General features: G+C 34.9%; 3 protein-coding genes, 1 non-coding gene and 1 pseudogene across 5 annotated transcripts; 2 read left to right on the forward strand and 3 right to left on the reverse strand.

Moving 5' to 3' along the window:
• Window positions 1–1,306: 1,306 nt before the first annotated feature.
• On the reverse strand, window positions 1,307–5,592 carry LOC106388802 (DNA replication licensing factor MCM7). Its single transcript, XM_013828951.3, has 15 exons — window positions 5,462–5,592; window positions 5,322–5,389; window positions 5,118–5,177; window positions 4,799–5,028; window positions 4,513–4,690; window positions 4,302–4,424; window positions 4,124–4,213; window positions 3,555–3,697; window positions 3,281–3,458; window positions 2,852–3,043; window positions 2,579–2,751; window positions 2,286–2,489; window positions 2,047–2,212; window positions 1,737–1,958; window positions 1,307–1,655 (listed from the first exon to the last, which is right to left on the reverse strand). The coding sequence occupies exons 1-15, from the start codon at window positions 5,490–5,492 to the stop codon at window positions 1,557–1,559; spliced, it is 2,157 nt and encodes a 718-aa protein (XP_013684405.1). The 5' UTR covers window positions 5,493–5,592; the 3' UTR covers window positions 1,307–1,556.
• Window positions 5,593–5,714: 122 nt separating this feature from the next.
• Window positions 5,715–5,786, reverse strand: TRNAH-GUG. The gene has a single exon. It is a non-coding gene; the product is annotated as a tRNA-His (tRNA).
• LOC106388801 (sugar transport protein 7-like) lies at window positions 5,778–12,820 on the forward strand. 2 transcript variants are annotated; one of them, XM_013828950.3, is made up of 4 exons: window positions 7,488–8,602; window positions 10,398–10,523; window positions 10,588–10,907; window positions 11,641–12,820. In XM_013828950.3, exons 1-4 carry the CDS (start codon window positions 8,584–8,586, stop codon window positions 12,715–12,717), a joined length of 1,542 nt encoding a protein of 513 aa, XP_013684404.1. In that variant the 5' UTR covers window positions 7,488–8,583; the 3' UTR covers window positions 12,718–12,820. The 2 variants fall into 2 exon arrangements, with proteins under 2 accessions (XP_022555082.1, XP_013684404.1); XM_022699361.2 differs by lacking the exons at window positions 7,488–8,602; window positions 10,398–10,523; window positions 10,588–10,907 and adding an exon at window positions 5,778–6,371.
• A 129-nt stretch (window positions 12,821–12,949) lies between these two features.
• LOC106384158 lies at window positions 12,950–13,782 on the reverse strand. Its single transcript, XM_013824167.3, has one exon. It carries the CDS (start codon window positions 13,468–13,470, stop codon window positions 13,048–13,050), a length of 423 nt encoding a protein of 140 aa, XP_013679621.1. The 5' UTR covers window positions 13,471–13,782; the 3' UTR covers window positions 12,950–13,047.
• Window positions 13,783–13,910: 128 nt separating this feature from the next.
• Window positions 13,911–15,845, forward strand: LOC106384157 (annotated as a pseudogene).
• Window positions 15,846–18,194: the final 2,349 nt, after the last annotated feature.

Consider the following 18,194-nt stretch of genomic DNA (forward strand, 5'->3'; position numbering starts at 1 on the left):
ACACTAAAAACCAACAAAACAATCATCACCTAATTAATGTATCTCTTGCTGCGAGTGCCATCTCGAAAGAAGAATAAATCAAGCCGCTGTTGCAGGGCCACCAAGGCCCATACCGGTTAAGATTGAACCGATCTATTTGTTTCTAGATAAATCAATTAAACCGGAAAAAACCAATCTGGAATTTCGCCAATTAGATTCTTTCTCCCTTCTCTTGGTTGATTCTCTTTGCAGTTCTGGAGCATCTCCAACCCATTGCTCCAATCGGCTTCTATTTTTTCTCTATAATAGAGATCTTTATTTATTCTTCTATTTATAGAGGAAGAAATATTATTTTTCTATTTTTTACTCTACATTTAGAGATTGCTATTTTAGAAAAATCTATTGGAGGTGAAACTGCTCCAATCCATTTCTATTTTTTTCTCTATAATAGAGATCTTTATTTATTCTTCTATTTATAGAGGAAGAAATATCATTTCTCTATTTTTTACTCTACCTTTAGAGATTGCTATTTTAAAAGAATATATTGGAGCATATTTCACATCTATTATATAATTCTTTTATTTTAGAGATGAAAATAACAAAATACATCGGAGATGGTCTAGTTTGTGATTTGTTCTGTGTTGTCCAGTACAACTTGTAGTGATCCAGAACTCAGCCTAGCTCAACCTTTTCCAAAATTGTATATTTTGAAAGAATGTGACAGACTGAACTAATTATCTTATAGACATTCTACCATGAATACGATACACAAAAGTTTGATGAACAAGTTGGAATCTAATATTAGTCTAATTACATAGGATCAAAATTCCTTTAAACCCACTTTTTCCTATAGGTTTGGTAAATACAACGTGCCTTTGATATGTGGATAGATGACTTGTTTCTTTAACATACTCTTTACAAACTGGAATATGAAGATAAGAGAATGTCCAACTTTAAAACGATGATTTTAAAACTCGTGTTCCTAAAGTCTTGTCAATTTATCAGTTAGAAGATCTTGTGTTCAAATATGACTTGTCTTAACTTATCCATTTCAAACATGACTTGTCTTAACTTATCCATTTTGAATGGTATCTCAGATAGAATGACAATCCACTTCAATAAAAATTTCTCCTCTTGAAAAACATGATTAGCATCAATTTCTAATGTTTCTGTCACAATAAAGGTCCATAAGTTCTTAATGCAGAATTCATAAAACATATTGGAGTGATCCTAAACCCTTTGGAAGATCCCCATACTATCTCATGGTTACATGGTCAGAGCAAATTTTCAAAGATCATACAAAAATAGTTTTTGCTTCAAATCTAAATTTCCAACGATCATAATACATAATACATCATTTCAACGTTCACATCTGAATTCCCAAAGATCATACAAAAGTAGTTTTTTTGCTTCGTAGTCCTTAAACAGGTACAACAAAATCCACTTCTACCACCACTACGTTAAGGAAGAAATCTAGTAAGATAACAAGGAAAGCACACATAACGAAAGAAGACACTTGATTTCCAAAATCCTGTTTTTTTTTGTCTGGTGTTTACTTTTTTTGTAAGACAAAGGGTTTAGATAAAACGGATGTCAAAGGTGTTGGGATCTATCTGCCAAACATTCAAAGCTGCATACTCCTCCAAACACTCCTTAAGCTGAGCCTCACTGTATCCCTGTTTACATCCAAACCACTCAAGTCTCAGTGATCAATCATTCATTAGAAAAAGAAGCTGAAGATGAACGAGGTAACAAACCTTTCTGGAGATCCAGTTAAGCGCATTTGCGTAGCTCACATGGGTCTTGTTCGACCTTGCAGCTTCATCTCTTATGATGGAGTATGTGTCTGATATTGCATCAAGTCCGGCTTTCTGTCGATCATCCGCATACAATGATATCTTCGACATTTGCATTAGTCTAAGCGCCTCATCCACGTCACTCTGTGCCACTGATTCTGAGAATCTCAACCTTGCTAGTGCCTATTCAAACAAAAGCAAACTCATTTACTCAGATTGTGCCACAACTCAGTCCAAGATTCCAAGTCTTTTATTACTTAGTTCTACTTACAGCGGATATGCGCAGAATGCTGAGCAGAGTTCTCACTGTAGTGTAAGAATGAGGAGTGTTTGATTTCGCTTCTTCTTGCCTGATGCTTGAATAAGCTGTTGCTATGTATTCCTCTAACTCCGCTGGAACGTATGGGGATAATCTCCTCGCAGCTGAAATGTATGCACTAGAGAAAACCAGAGATGCACATGTTAGAGTCCATTTCACAAGAAGAATGTTAGACAAGTGATTCGACTTACCGGAGTATGTTAGGTTCCAGCGGCTCGAAGCCAAGCGCAGGAGATTCCTGTGTCTGGTGCACATGAAGCACGTGCTTAGCCAGTTCAAGGTCGCTGTCCATATCAGCTCGATCTAAGATCAACCAGAGAAGATCGAATCTTGAAAGCAGCGCTGGTGGAAGATTAATGTTTTCAGCTGGGGTTCTTCGCAGATCATATCTTCCCCTTTATAAAATACAAAGATGCATACAATTAATGATTGATAGCACAATTCATCAGATTTTTTGTTATTCATACTGAAAGAGGTCAGTTACCAGGCTGGATTGGCCGCAGCAAGAACTGCTGTTCTAGCATTCAAAGATGTGGTAATCCCAGCTTTTGCAATGCTTACAGTTTGCTGCTCCATGACCTCATGAATTGCAGTACGATCCGATTCATCCATCTTATCAAACTCATCAATTGCACAGATTCCCATGTCTGCCAGGACCTGAATAGAAATGGAATCATATGCTCTAAATCACATAGCTCTTAGCAAGACATCATATTTTCTAAAAAGAAATCAAAAGCTAAGAATCAGTGAATCTCACCAGTGCTCCACCTTCTAAAACCATCTCATTTGTTACTTGATCCCTCATAACAGCCGCAGTCAGACCAACTCCACTGCTACCTTTTCCTGTTGTGTAGACTCCCCTTGGAGCAACATTAATTATGTGCTTGAGAAGCTGACTTTTGGCAACTCCAGGATCACCCATCAGACATATATGCACGTCTCCTCTGATCTGCAAGATAGTTATACGTAAATAAATGCAATGTTCTTTAGAACATCTGTACGCAAATTTAAATCATAAAGCTCCATAACTCAATGAACGAAGACTATGGACACTCCAAGTGAACGGAAAGAGGTAAGAAAATATAGTTGGAGATGAAGTAGACAAAGGTATTGGTTTTGACCAGTGTTTAGTTCTCAGCAAATAAAGGAAACATTGCAAGATAAAACTAGAGAATAGGAGATTCACCTTCATCCCATCCTTTAACTGCCTGTGAGGAGCACCCACAAGCAAGAGAAGCAAAGCTTTTTTGATATCTTCATGTCCATAAATCTCAGGGGCCAGAGATCTTGATAGCTTATTGTAAATGTCACCATCCTCAGCCAAACGTGCAATGTGTTCTTCCTCATCTTTCTGGAACTCATATCTGTAGATTTTAATTAAAAGGTCAACAAATCTCCAAACATGGAAAAGGTTTACTAAATCAGATATTTCTCCAGAGTTAGGTGTAGCATTGGCTTACTCCTCATATTTCTTCTTGAAATGAGTCACAGATGTTGCTTCCAGGTATGTGTCTGCTACTAAGCCAGCTCGAAGTGCCTTAAACCCAGTGTAAGGAATGGGAAGAAAAATTCCTGAGAATTCAACAACGTCACCAGGTGCTACCTACAAGGGTTACACGAATCTAGTAAGAAATTAACAATTCTACTGAAAATAAACAATAGATATTTATTGATCGAGTCCAGGTACAGCAATGAGAAAAACTCTTCTTGAATGCAGGTCAACAGGTGTTCAAAAAAAAAGAAAGAATGCAACTGATAAGAACATTCAATTTGTACGCTGCCCCAAAAAAATTGTTTACTTTGCATCTAATAAAAATTATAGGCTCCTAGCAGTGTTCACTGATATGTTAAGAGTTTTTTTGAATCCATTAAGCTAATATATTGCTTTATTCAATAACTACTGAACCTGTGCTTCTAAGCGGCATAATGCCTTCACCTTGAACTAAACAGGGGCAACCTACCTACCGATTCAGAAAGAAGAACAAATAGACTTCAATGATAACATAAAAGCAAGGTCAGGAAAAAAAACCTTTCTTGTTAACTCTCCTCTTAGATGAACAGTCATTGACCTCGGAATATGCCCTTTAGGTACGTGTTCAGCCAACTCTTGCATCTTAGCCTATAATATAATGAATAACTTTACTCACTAATTTGATATAAGATGTATCATTCACATAAAATAAACAACCCTGAAACCAGAACAGAACCTCCTGAAACTTAAGAAACTTCGATGCCCTGAGCTGAAGAATAGGATTCCCGGCTTTGCTGTTAACGCGACAGCGGCTGGAGGGGCACTTAAACAAAGGCATGAAAACTCTTGATGTAACTTCCTGTTTTTAGCATGTAAGAGAAAGATTATCAGAACTAGTAGTTATTAGAAAAAAAAGAAACTAAGATCTGGAAGGCAAGGTTAGATACCTGGTAGATTTCATGACCACAATCCTCACATGTGTATACAGCAACTGCCATCAGTGGCTTGACATCAGAACAACGGGTAACAATACCGGCAATCCTGACAAGTTGCCCAATGTGTGAAGCCTTAACCTCCCTGATGGTAGATGGCCGTCCCTTTGAAGGAGCTTTAAAATAAACCTCGCTGAATCAAAAATAGATTCATTACTCAAATCTTTTGAAATAAATATCCAACCAAAAATTGAGTCAGTAGCAACCCACAAACAATGCAGGACCTCTCACACAAACTTACTAAAATCTTTTGATCTCAGAGGGGATTTGCTGACGCGGGTCAGAAACATCCGCATTATCAGTTCCATCATCGGCTCTCTGAGTCATGAGAATGTCATGGTCATCATCTGGAAAGGCCTCAGTGGGTTCAGGTAGAAGCTCATCAATAGCAGAGGAGAAAATGGAAACGTATCGGCGAGTGTTCTCAGTCAAACGTGTCATAAACTCATGAAACTCATCAAAACCCTTGTACTACAACAACAACAACAACAAAGAGAGACGGTTAAGCTCACTTGATTGTGTGAAAACGAAAGAGCAGGAGGAGAGAAAGAGTAACTCACATTGATTAGGTCCTGGAGATCGACCTGAATAGCCCGACTCTTACGATTCGCAACTTCTTGCTACACATATCACAAAATTATAAGGAGCCCAGAAATCAATTTCACAACGAACGAATCTACCAGCTTCACTAATTTAATCGAATAAACCCTAACTGACGGAGATTCGCTAAACCCTAACAAAAATTGAGGAGAAGAGAAACTCACGAGGATCTCCAAGTACTTAGATCCGCCGCTAGCGTCGGTGAAATTCGCGAGAAACTCCTTCGCGAGCGCTGCAGTGAAAAGAAGAGAGGGTTAAAAACGGAAGAGATAATCGACAAACAAAGCAGTGATTTTACTTATACCTTTATCGGCTTCGAAATCGTGTTCTTTCATGGTTGAAAGCTCAGACTAGCGAGAGAGAACGAGACGATTGATTGACGAGTGAATGCAAATTAGGCGGCAAAAGCTATGTAAATGGAGATGAGATTTAGGCGGGAGAATTACAGAGAGTGAGGAAGGGCGGGGTTAAATGGACGGCTCAGATCTTATGATATGATAAGTAGTGCCAAATGTCCGACGATAAACTAACCGGAAAAAAAAATAAGAAAAAGGAAGTGTGGCTGCCGAGATTCGAGCTCGGGTCTCCACGGCCACAACGTGGAATACTAACCACTATACTACAGCCACTTGTTGATATGTGTGTCTCTTAATAAATAATATATTATACATTAAATTTTGGTAAGTAATGCAAAATGTCGACACTTCCCCAGCCAGAAAAATTTAATAAAAAGGAAGTGTGGCTGCCGAGATTCGAGCTCGGGTCTCCACGGCCACAACGCGGGATACTAACCACTATACTACAGCCACTTTGTTGACATGTTTGTCTCTTAAATTATTATATACTACCAAAGTTTATAATCCAAACAGAGTGATTTCATAATATTTTCGTTATAAAGTAAAAGTGGACAGATCTTGTCACATTCATTCATCTTATTGCTGTATTTCTTTCCAATTACACACCCCTACGACTCATTATCACATAAACTTTGTGTGTAAAGCTTCCTCGTTGTGGTATATCTTTCTACTTACACATCTCCTACGACTCATCCTCCCACAAACTTTGTGTGTAAAGCTGGACCACATTCATGATCTTTTTTCTCATTGTGGCATATCTCTATACTTACACATCTCCTACTCATGTCCTACAACATATTCTCTCATAAATTTTTGTGTAAAGCTGGATCACATTTATCTTCCTCCTCCGTATTTGTGGTATGTCTTTCTTCTTCACTCACATCCTAAGACACATTATCCCATCATCTTTGTGTGTCAAGCTTTCATTATAATTTTGATTTTAGTGTGAATCTCACTCTGTTCGACTTTAGTCTTTTATTTAGCATATAATTTCATCTCAGGCAGTTATAATTTCATGAAAATAAATAGCAAAGAGAGTCAGAACTAGTTACAGTCTACCAAAATTCGTCACAGCTTTTTGTTTCTCGTGCAAGTCTTCTTAGTAGTTTCTTCAGGACCAATTTTTTTTTTTCTTTCAACCTAGGACGACCAATCAATTACACATGTCTCGATTCTTTACTTTTACTTTGAAAACTATTTATTATTATAGTTATTAATTACTGTCTAATTATATTTCTTCTCTTAATTGAGGTGTAAAAATTGACTATTTAATAGAAACTAGACCCTGATCTGCGCGCCAGCGCGGATATGAATTTTCAGTTTTTAATTATTTATTTTATTAAATGATGTATTTGTAATATTCGTTCATATTATATTCATTAAGTAAATATTTTTTTTACATCTTAAATTATCTATTTTTTTTACGAATGTGTGATATCATATAAAAAATATAAAAAAATGAGTATATAGAGTTAATTAGATAATTGTAAAAACAGAAAAAAAATTCCGTGTGCGATATCATATAAATAATGATCCGTCCAGTTAACAAAAATCATGATTTTTTATGTGTAATTTTTTTATTTTGACCATTTCCTTAAAACTATGTTAAATTTTTATATTTTAATTAGAATATTTTTAATATCTTTACCTTTTTATTTGAAATGCAACTCAATATTTTTTAAAAAATTATAACAAAATATTTAAAAAATATTTTTAGAATTTGTTTGAAAAATACGAAAATTACAGTTTAAATTAAAATTATCCTAAAATATGATAAGTTTTGATGTAAACGAAAACTCAAATTATGTCAAAAATAACTATATTCAATGATAATAACAATTTAAATTGATTATTTTTAAGAAAATACATTTACAAAAATATTGTTTGAAAGAAAATTCATGTATCTTTCAAATATAAAATGAAAATATTATAATTAATTAATAAAAAATATAAATAAAAACCATAAATTTAGCAAATGACAACTGAGTTATACTATGCTAAAATTTTCTTTCTAACAATTTAGCAAATGACAAATGAGTTATGAGAAAATAATACCATATAATTTTTAAAAGCATAGCCATTCTTAAATATTTTTTGAATAAATAATTATTTTTAAATTTAATCAACTGAAAATAATATTTGTACAATTGTATGAGTCAAATTCTACTTTTATTGATGCATGTTATATATTAGTGCTGCATGTTTTAGGTAACATTTTAATGATGCACATTTTTTAAAATCTCTATTATTAAAATTATGCACGTAAGGATAACTCATGAGTTTTCTTGGTTGATTAAATGACATTATGTCCAAATTTATTTAACGATATTTTATTAAGGTAACGGAAAAAGACAAACAATAAAATAGGAAGTTTAAATTCATTTAAGCATATTTCATTAATTTAACTGAAAAGATAAGAAATAGATTAGGTAGTTTTATTTGTTTTAAGATATTTCATAAATGCAACTGAAAAAGACAAGCAAAAAAATAGGAAGTTTAATTAACGAAGAAAGAACATTTTCAAATAGGTAATTCTCTTTTAATAATATAGATTTCATAGGAAAAAAAAGAGAGAAATTTCATAGGGTATCTAGAAAACAAAAAATAGAAAAGATGTTAGGAAATTTTTTAAAAATATATTATATTATAATAATGAACATTTATTGTTGAAAACCTCAAAATGAAAACTTATGGATAAACATGTTCTTAAAAATGATTTTTTTTTCTTCCTTCTTAATATAATTGAATATTCTTATCAAGTTCCCACGATCACCACAAATTGTGTATTTAACCCCCAAAAAAAGATATATGAAAATGGAGATGAGATTAAGACATGCAAATCATAATTAAACTCTAATTAATGCGAAGATAAGGTCAAGAGCTGTTCTTTGTTTAAAGTCATCGCTTGCTTGTTGACCTTTTAAACCCCACGAATTGAATGCGAGCCACGTGAAGATGTAAATGTATATACCTTTCCTGTCTTTCTATTTTGTTTTCTCTCAGATTCTGAAAACTTTAATTCACGAAAAAAGTCAACAACTCGTAAGAAGCAAAGCAGACCAAGAAGAAAATGGCAGGAGGGTCGTTTGGTCCTGTAGAGAATAAGTATAGAAGGGTCTTTTAGTAAATATGTAATCCCTAGTATATACCTCTTGTATACAGTATAAATATTGTGGTATACATTCTAATAAACTTAATTCAGTCAATACATCTATATGGTATCATACACCTAAACCAGGCCATGCGAGATGAGAATTGGCGTCGCTCCATGAGCGCTGAGTATGATGCTCAAATTGCCAATCATACATTTGAGTTGGTTCCACCGGCGCCTTCTCAGAATGTTATTAGCTCAAAATGGGTTCATACAATTAAATATTTGGCTAATGGTGATATTGACAGGTACAAGTCGAGATGGGTGGCTCGTGGTTTTACACAAGCGTATGGCATTGACTATGCAGAGACCTTCAGTCCCGTTGTGAAGTCAGTCTCCATCCGCCTTGTTCTTCACCTAGCCGTGACGCGCAACTGGCCGATCAAGCAACTTGATGTCAACAATGCGTTTCTCCAGGGCACTCTCTCTGAAGAAGTCTACGTCTCCCAACCACCAGGCTTTGTTGACCCCGATCGACCTCATCACGTCTGTCGTTTGAAGAAAGCTTTGTATGGCCTCAAACAGGCTCCCCGGGCTTGGTATCAGGAACTCAAATCTTTCCTTGGTCAAATGGGGTGTGTTAATTCTTGTGCTGATACATCGGTCTTCATCTACCTACATGGTTCTCACGTTCTCTACGTCCTCGTCTACGTCGACGACATCATCATCACCGGTAGCAGCCCTTCTTTGGTCTCTGCGTGCATACATGTTTTGGCCTCTCGCTTCTCTCTCAAAGATCCCACCGACTTACATTATTTTTTGGGAATTGAAGTCACACGCACTCGCACTGGCCTTCACTTGATGCAACGCAAGTACATTGTCGACTTGCTCACCAAGCTACATATGCTTGATGCGAAGCCTGTCTCTACGCCTCAAGCCACCACGCCAAAGCTCTCGCTATCGTCAGGTACTCCACTTCTCGATCCCAAGGAGTACCGGATGCTCATTGGAAGCCTTCAGTATCTCACTTATACTCGCCCAGACATCGCTTATAGTGTCAATCGTCTCTCGCAATTTATGCATAGACCCACTGACATTCATTGGCAAGCGGCAAAGCGCATCCTTCGCTATCTTGCAGGTTCATTGTCGCATGGTATCTTCCTCAACAAACAGTCACTTCTTCATCTCCATGCTTTCTCTGATGCCGACTGGGCAGGTGATACCGACGATTTTGTTTCCACAAATGCCTATATTGTGTACCTCGGTTCGACACCTATCGCATGGTCCTCTAAGAAACAGACTGGTGTCGCACGTTCCTCCACCGAGGCTGAGTACCGCTCAGTTGCAAATACAGCAGCAGAACTTTGTTGGATCTCGTCTCTTCTCCATGAACTTGGTGTTACCATACCTTCAATACCTACTGTCTACTGTGACAATGTAGGTGCTACTTATCTGAGTGCCAACCCGGTGTTCCACTCGAAAATGAAACACTTAGCTCTTGATTTTCATTTTGTCCGCAACAATGTTCAGTCTGGAGCTCTTCGTGTCACTCATGTCTCTACACGCGATCAACTAGCAGATGCATTGACAAAACCCTTGGCAAGATCACGGTTTCAAGAACTTATGTCCAAGATTGGAGTGATCAAACTCCCTCCACCTTGAGGGGGTGTGTAGAGAATAAGTATAGAAGGGTCTTTTAGTAAATATGTAATCCCTAGTATATACCTCTTGTATACAGTATAAATATTGTGGTATACATTCTAATAAACTTAATTCAGTCAATACATCTATAGGTCCAACGGGTGTGGCTAAAGAAAGAGCAGAACAGTACCAAGGGAAAGTCACTAGCTATGTCATCGTCGCTTGTCTTGTTGCAGCCATCGGTGGATCCATCTTTGGATATGACATTGGAATCTCAGGTTCTCTTCATCATCTTCTTTTTCCTCTTTAAAGTCCAAAATCTGAAATGGGTTTTGTTTACAGGAGGAGTCACATCAATGGATGAGTTTCTTGATCAGTTTTTCCATACGGTTTATGAGAAGAAGAAGCAAGCTCATGAGAGTAATTACTGCAAATATGATAATCAAGGATTAGCTGCTTTCACTTCTTCCCTCTACTTGGCTGGTCTGGTTTCAACTCTGGCCGCTTCACCCATCACTAGAAACTATGGAAGGCGTGCGAGTATTGTTTGTGGTGGAGTCAGTTTTTTTATTGGAGCTGCTTTGAATGCTGGAGCTGTGAACTTAGCAATGCTCCTTGCAGGAAGAATCTTGCTTGGTGTTGGCATTGGGTTTGGTAATCAGGTTAGACAGACCACTTGTTTTGGTTGTTCTAGTTAGGCATGCAAATTCTAGTTTTCAAGTCGGGTTCAGTTTGGAACTCATCGGGTCTTTCAGATCCTAGAAATTTAGATCCATATAGATTACCTCTAAATTTTTGGTTTGGTTTTAAATTGGCTTTTTATCAAATTTGGATCAGTTTGGTCTAAATTTTAGAACTGCTAGATTCCTTAAAAAACAACTACTTATATCTGAGGGCTTGATTAACCCTGGTCTCTTAGCTGGGGTTCTTAATTTATGATTTAACATTTTTTTTTTACATTTTTCAGCTAAAAGACGTTTCTTATATCTTTTATTTCAGAGACGGTTTTTTAATTTTTCTTAGTTAATATCTAAGAAAAACTAAAAACCGTCACTCACCTGAAGCTAAGAATCCGGTTGATGGTCCGAGAGCCCAAACCAAAAACTTAAAAAAAAATATTATTAATACCAAATATATATACCCGAAAACCCTCAAAAACCTGATATATACAAAAGTTTCAAGTGATTCGGGTACCAATCCTCGTATATGATACGAACCCAAACTGAGAGTTACTGATCAAAATAAAATTACCCAATAAATTAAGGTATTGATTCAGACCGACCCGAACATGTATTTACGGATCAATCCGGTTACGGATATTTAGGTCCAGGCAAAATGCACTACCAATCTTGATAATTAAGAAAAAATAAATAGTATTTTTTCTTTCTTTTTCAGGCGGTTCCTTTGTATCTATCAGAAGTGGCACCAACACATCTCCGAGGTGGTTTAAACATGATGTTTCAGTTAGCTACAACTCTTGGAATCTTCACAGCAAACATGGTCAACTACGGTACACAACAGCTTAAGCCTTGGGGATGGAGACTCTCTCTCGGCTTAGCTGCTTTTCCAGCTATGCTCATGACGCTAGGAGGGTATTTCTTACCCGAGACACCAAACAGTTTGGTCGAAAGAGGGTTGACGGAGAGAGGAAGACGAGTTCTAGAGAAGCTAAGAGGTACCAAAAACGTAGACGCCGAGCTTCAAGACATGGTAGATGCAAGCGAGCTTGCGAACTCCATCAAACACCCTTTCAGGAACATTCTACAGAAACAGCATAGGCCTCAGCTAGTTATGGCTATCTGCATGCCAATGTTTCAGATCCTTACAGGGATAAACTCAATCCTCTTCTATGCACCTGTTCTGTTTCAGACAATGGGGTTTGGAGGAAACGCTTCTCTCTACTCATCAGCTTTAACAGGAGCTGTTCTTGTCCTATCAACGTTAATCTCCATATCACTAGTGGATAAACTAGGACGGCGAGCTCTTCTTATCAGCGGAGGGGTGCAGATGATAATCTGTCAAGCCATAGTGTCAGTGATCTTGGGAGTTAAGTTTGGAGACAACCAAGGGCTGTCAAAAGGGTACTCAATAATAGTAGTCATCTTCATATGCCTCTTTGTGGTAGCTTTTGGATGGTCATGGGGACCTCTAGGATGGACCATACCGAGCGAGATCTTTCCATTGGAGACACGTTCAGCTGGTCAGAGTATAACGGTTGCTGTGAATCTTCTCTTCACTTTCTTCATAGCTCAAGCTTTCCTCTCTTTGCTATGTGCATTCAAGTTTGGAATCTTTCTCTTCTTTGCTGGATGGGTCTCAGTGATGACAATCTTTGTCTACTTCTTGTTGCCTGAGACCAAAGGAGTGCCTATTGAAGAGATGACACTCTTGTGGAAAAAACATTGGTTCTGGAAAAAAGTATTACCTGCAACAAATCATGCAGCTGATAGTAACAACAACGGTTCTATATAAACTGATTTTGTAAGGTTATTAGTCTTTTTGATTTTGTCAAGAAGAATCAAGAAATTTGTGTTTAAGATTTTATTGCATATGTAATAACAAGTTGTGATCATCATGTGACAAGTAAAAAGCACAACACAACAACACAAGAGCCATGGAAGAGTCACACAGTAGTGTCTGACTTGTTTCACAAGAAACTCCATTAAAGAGTTAAGAGTGTTGAGCAAGAAAACATTGGTTGTGATTGGCGTTGAAGATCACATTCTCAAGCTTCAAGATTCTTCGACATCTGTTTATAAACAGACTGCTGCAAGCAACTTTTTTAGGGTTTCCTGAATCTTGCTAAGCAAGTAACTTGTTACCCAAGAAACATGGAATAGGAAGAGAGCTTGGAGGAGGAGAAGCTGAGCTACAAGCACCGGCGTAACGTCTGGAGACGATCTCTCCGATCTGCTTCTGCGAAGTCTCTGGTTCAGGTCCAATCTTATTACTCGAAGTTACAACACTGTTACGAAACGCGCTCAGTGTCTCTCCGCGTTTGAGGATCTTGACTTGTCCCATAACAAGATTGGGTTTCACGGCCGGGGATACAACCATCTTCCTAGACTGATACGTCGTCGTCGTGGGGCTTCGCTTGAGTCGACGAGGAGCCGTCGTAGAAGCGTGTGAGTGACAGCGAAGGCGAGAATGATTGCGGTGGATTAGGGTTTCGTGATCGAATCTATGATTCAAAGAGCTTCCAGAAGAGAGAATAGCAGTGGCCATCGCTTTAGCTATTTTTGATTAGAATGTAAAACTTATCTCACGGGAAACCTGTTTATATAGAATCCGCATGACTCGATCCACCAACTTCGAATTTCTATTTTTCTTTTTTTTGGGAAAAGGAAATAATTTATACCTGAGAATTACATTTGTACTAATTACTATTATTGTGAAGTATCTTTTTGCCTTGTTTTCCGTTCGGGCATCCATTTGGGTTTGATTCGGGGCTATTCAGGTTTTTTAGATTAAAGATTTCAGTTTCATTTGGGTATATATAAATTTCAATTCGGGTTCGGTTGGGATCTTTGAGGGTCCGATTCGGGTTTAGATAATTCATTTAAATTATTTTCATAAATTTTAAATTCATATATACTTTAAATTTTCTCAAAATCCAAAAATAAAAATAATTCACATATAAATTTAAATAATGTATGTCAAAGTACATAAACTAAACATATAAATTGGTCTGATATGAATATTTAGATAGAAAATCAACATATATTTGAAGTATTTTTGGTGTTTTCAGTATTATTTAGCTATTTTAAACATTTACTTTTGGAAAATTTCAAGATATCTTATATATTTTGGATAATTTTTACATATAAATTCTAAAAATAATATATTTCTGTATATAAATCTATTTCGGATACATTCGAGTACCTAAAATATTTTGGTTCGGATTGGGTTTGGTTCCCTAGACACCAAAATTTCGAACCCATTCGGATATTTAACAAATTTTGATTCAGGTTTGATACTACTTTTTGGATCAAATTCGGTTCGGTTCGGTCTTCGGATTGACCATTATCTATAGAAAGACAACGAAGTAACAAAAAAATTTATATATATATATATTATATTATATTTCTATTTCTATTTCTACTGTAAATCATACACAAACCTTATTAGAAAAGGATTAGAGATTAAGCGGTTTAGATCATTAAAAAGGAAATAATGTAGAAAGACAAATATTTTAAAAAGGAAAAGTTAGGATCGGTAAAACATTATAAAAGGAGGGTTAAGGTATTTTATTTTGTTTCATTCACACATTCATCAACGCTTTCTCATTCAGCTGGCTTAAGATTTGCTTCCAAAACTTTCTCTCCTCGATCATAATTGTGATCTTTCTGTTAGTCTTTCGATAGATAATGGCGACCAGAACAAGAATCTGCAGCTTCGTGTTAGCGATGATGAGCTTCGCGGTTCTCTCAGGTTACTGCTCAGCGAAGATCTACAAAGTTGGAGACTCCGAGGGATGGACTGCTAAGGACGATGTCTACTACGCTTGGGCCGAGACCGACGATAAGGAGTTTCACGTGGGAGATTCTCTCGTCTTCGAATACGATCTCAGCATCAACGACGTGACTCAAGTCTTTGACGCTTTGGAATACTAGTTATGCGACTATTCTTCTCCTAAAGTTGTCCACAACACAGGATACGATGTTGTGACTCTCACAGAACCAGGTTTCCACTACTTCATCACCTCAAATCAAGCTCAGTGCGTATTGGGGCAGAAGCTTGAAGTTCTTGTCATCCATGACCCTTCAAGTCCAGTTCCTCCACCAACACCTAGCAAGATCCTTCCTATCAGAAGGATGGAAAGTCTATGACAGTGACTTCTACAACAAGTGGAGTGAGGAGAAACAATTTTATGTTGGAGATAGTCTGCTTTTCGAATACGCCAACGAAGTCTATGAAATCAACGGTGACCTAGAATTCATGACATGCGATCCAACGTCTCCTGTAGCTGTGCACAAGACATGGCATGATCTTGTTAGTTTTACGGAACCAGGAGTTCACTATTTTATAACTTCACACTCAGGTTCTTGTGAGGCTAGGCTTAAACTTCGAGTGGTGGTTGGACCAGTACCTAAAGCTGTTACTTACCCTAATTACCCTAATTTTCCCAAGAAGGTGGACTTGTCAGCTACGGAGCGCCCCAACAACTGGTTGAAAACTTTCAAACCCCAGCTCCATCATTAACCATTCGTTTTCTTAATTGGTTTGATATTTGTAACCAGTTTGGAGTTATTGTTTCTCTCGCTCGTCTGTTGTTTAGCTTCGTTTTTAGAATACTTTTCTAAAAGTACTTTTATTTTTAGAGCACTTTTCTATTACCATCGTTGTAGAGTATATTTGATAAGAGCAGAATATTCAATAAAATTTCATGTTTCCTTACATCTGAAACACAAAACTAACAGACAAATTGCATAACAAAGAAACCTTTATAAAACTCGACAAAACTAAGATAGAGAGTACGAAGTAAAACCGAAGCTATTCAAAAACCAGAGTTGTTCTTTGGACACTTTAGGTAAAAAATGTATGGACATTCAAATACCCGTTCGTATTTTGGATTTACATTCCTAGGTTCCATTCTAATATTTTATTAGTTTGGGTCGGATTCAGATAATTATTCTTCAGATTAAGTTCAAACTAGATTATGGACACCTTCTGCGGACAAATATAAATATACTTAATAATTTTTAATTCTAATGTTTACTTTTATAAAAAAAAACAAATTATTAAATTAAATACAAAATCTAAATTTATATTATAAAAATTATGAAACAAAAGAATATAATTTAATACATTAATTATCAATATGAATATTGAAGTTTTACAAAAAAAATTATATGTATTTTCGGATATTATATTTATATTTTGTTTAATATTGTCAAAGTTTTAGTGTTATTTAATGTTTTAATTTTATTTTTCATGCTTCCATATATTTTAATTGTACAGTCTTTCAACCGTTAGTAAGTCGACACTAAAAAGTTTTTGAAGAGGGAACTAACTGTGATTCATGTGATGATTGTTTCAGTAGTTTTTAGTTTTAGTTTTTCGTTTTTAGATTTTAGTTTTTGGTTTTTAGATTTTGGTTTTTGGTTTTCAGCTTTTACTTTTTGGTTTTTGTTTTTAGATTTTGATTTTGGTTTTTAGTTTTGCTGTATTTTTTTTTTCAAAAATTAATCAATACATTACTTTTAAATAATACAACAAAATAGCAATAAATATTTAGATTTTACAATTAAAATTTATCAAAATACTGTGATTATTATTTTAAAATTAAATACTATAAGATATTTAAATTATTATATTTTTACGAAAAATATATTATAGTAAAATATAAATCATAATATATATATAAATTATGCAAAAATTAAAAAATTAAATTTCGAAACTACTTAGAATTTTTTCTTATATAAATTATGTTAATTTTTAAAACTTCAAAAGCAATAGTTTTTCTTATATAAATATTATAAATTATACAAAAATTAGGTACATAGAATTTTGAAACTAATTATAAATTTCTTATAGAAATTATTTATATTTTCTTAAAGTTTAATGGTAATTTTTATATTTCAGGATTATACAACACATTTTATTAATAAAACATATTATGTTTTTATAATTTATTTTATTTTTAATGTGACTAATAATTATTAAAATAATTCAGTTGTTTTAGTTATAAAAACTAATAACTAAGTTTTAAAATTAATATATTATTTATAAAATATATAAATTTATTTACAGATATGAAACACAAATTAAAATATTTCACATTATTGTTTAAATGATATCTAATGTACAAAATATTTTATGATAATTTTTTTTTTTTTTTCGGTAACCGCGGGTTTTTGGCGACCGTGGTCAACCAACTATTAATTATTAATGAATTAAAATGTAGTAGTTTCTACAAAAAAAAATCAAAATTCGTTTTTCTTCGTAAAAGCTCACAAAAGTTGGTTTTTAGTTTTTCTTCATAAATTGGTTAAACTTTTCAAAAACTAGTTTCCCTAAATTTTAGGGAATCTATTTATTGAAAATCTTGATTGGCAACTCAAATGTTTTTTACAAAAACAAAAACAAAAACCAAAAACTTGATTGAATGAAAAATAGTTTCTACAAAAACAAAAACCAAAAACTAAAGCAAAAACCACAAACAATCAACCTCTCTCAGAGATTTTTCTTCTCTTTTTTTTTTGCTCTCAGAGATTACAATAAGAAATTCTAAAAACTATATACTGTGATTACAATCAGAGCATTTTCCACGCTGATTTTGTAGGATTACTTGGTCTGGAGCAACACTTGATCTGTTTGATGAAAATTTGGGATTCAAATGGATTGGAATTGAGGTAACTTTTCTTTTGTCTTTTGTATTGTATAGACTGATGTCGTTGTTAAGAGAGACTCAAAAGTCCTACGGGAGTGCATAAGTCTTGCAATTCTAACTACAGTGCAAAGTCAAGTATGTATACAAAGCTTTCATAATTGGCACCGATAGACAATTCAAACAGTTCAAAAAGTTGAAATGTTCTTTTGACAATTCTAATATGGAAAATATTCTTTTTTTTTGGTCAAAGATTTATGGTGACCGCCAAATATATTTCAGAATTTCGAAATAAATAGTATCAAACATGCATAAAAATAAATTAAATTAAATTATTTTAAGACTGCGATTTTGTAGTTTTGATTTGTTATTTTGAAGAAAATTTTGATTTGCAGTTTAGATGGAAAAAAATGTGTTTATGCAATTTCAATAGGAAAATAAATTTTGGTAAAAATGTGACTTTGTAAATACCGAGAATTGTAGTTCGTAGGTTTTAGAAGAATATGTGATTTTGTGACTTTAGCGGAAAATATGATTTAATGGTTTTAACTGTAAATATGATTTATGGATTGGAAAATGTGATTTTACAGTTTTGACGGAAAAATGTGGTTTTATAATG

The sequence above is a fragment of the Brassica napus genome, chromosome C3, assembly GCF_020379485.1.
Source record: "Brassica napus cultivar Da-Ae chromosome C3, Da-Ae, whole genome shotgun sequence".
Classification (NCBI taxonomy): Eukaryota; Viridiplantae; Streptophyta; class Magnoliopsida; order Brassicales; family Brassicaceae; genus Brassica; species Brassica napus.

Coding starts and splice junctions, on each gene's coding strand:
- LOC106388802 (XM_013828951.3), bottom strand. CDS start 5,492: ATGAAAGAACACGATTTCGAAGCCGATAAAG. Junction 5,029..5,117: donor ATCTCCAGGACCTAATCAAT/GTGAGTTACTCT, acceptor TTGTTGTTGTAG/TACAAGGGTTTTGATGAGTT. Junction 4,691..4,798: donor TCTGAGATCAAAAGATTTTA/GTAAGTTTGTGT, acceptor TTTTTGATTCAG/CGAGGTTTATTTTAAAGCTC.
- LOC106388801 (XM_013828950.3), top strand. Junction 10,524..10,587: donor ATATGACATTGGAATCTCAG/GTTCTCTTCATC, acceptor TTTTGTTTACAG/GAGGAGTCACATCAATGGAT. Junction 10,908..11,640: donor GCATTGGGTTTGGTAATCAG/GTTAGACAGACC, acceptor TTTCTTTTTCAG/GCGGTTCCTTTGTATCTATC.
- LOC106384158 (XM_013824167.3), bottom strand. CDS start 13,470: ATGGCCACTGCTATTCTCTCTTCTGGAAGCTCTTTGAATCATAGATTC.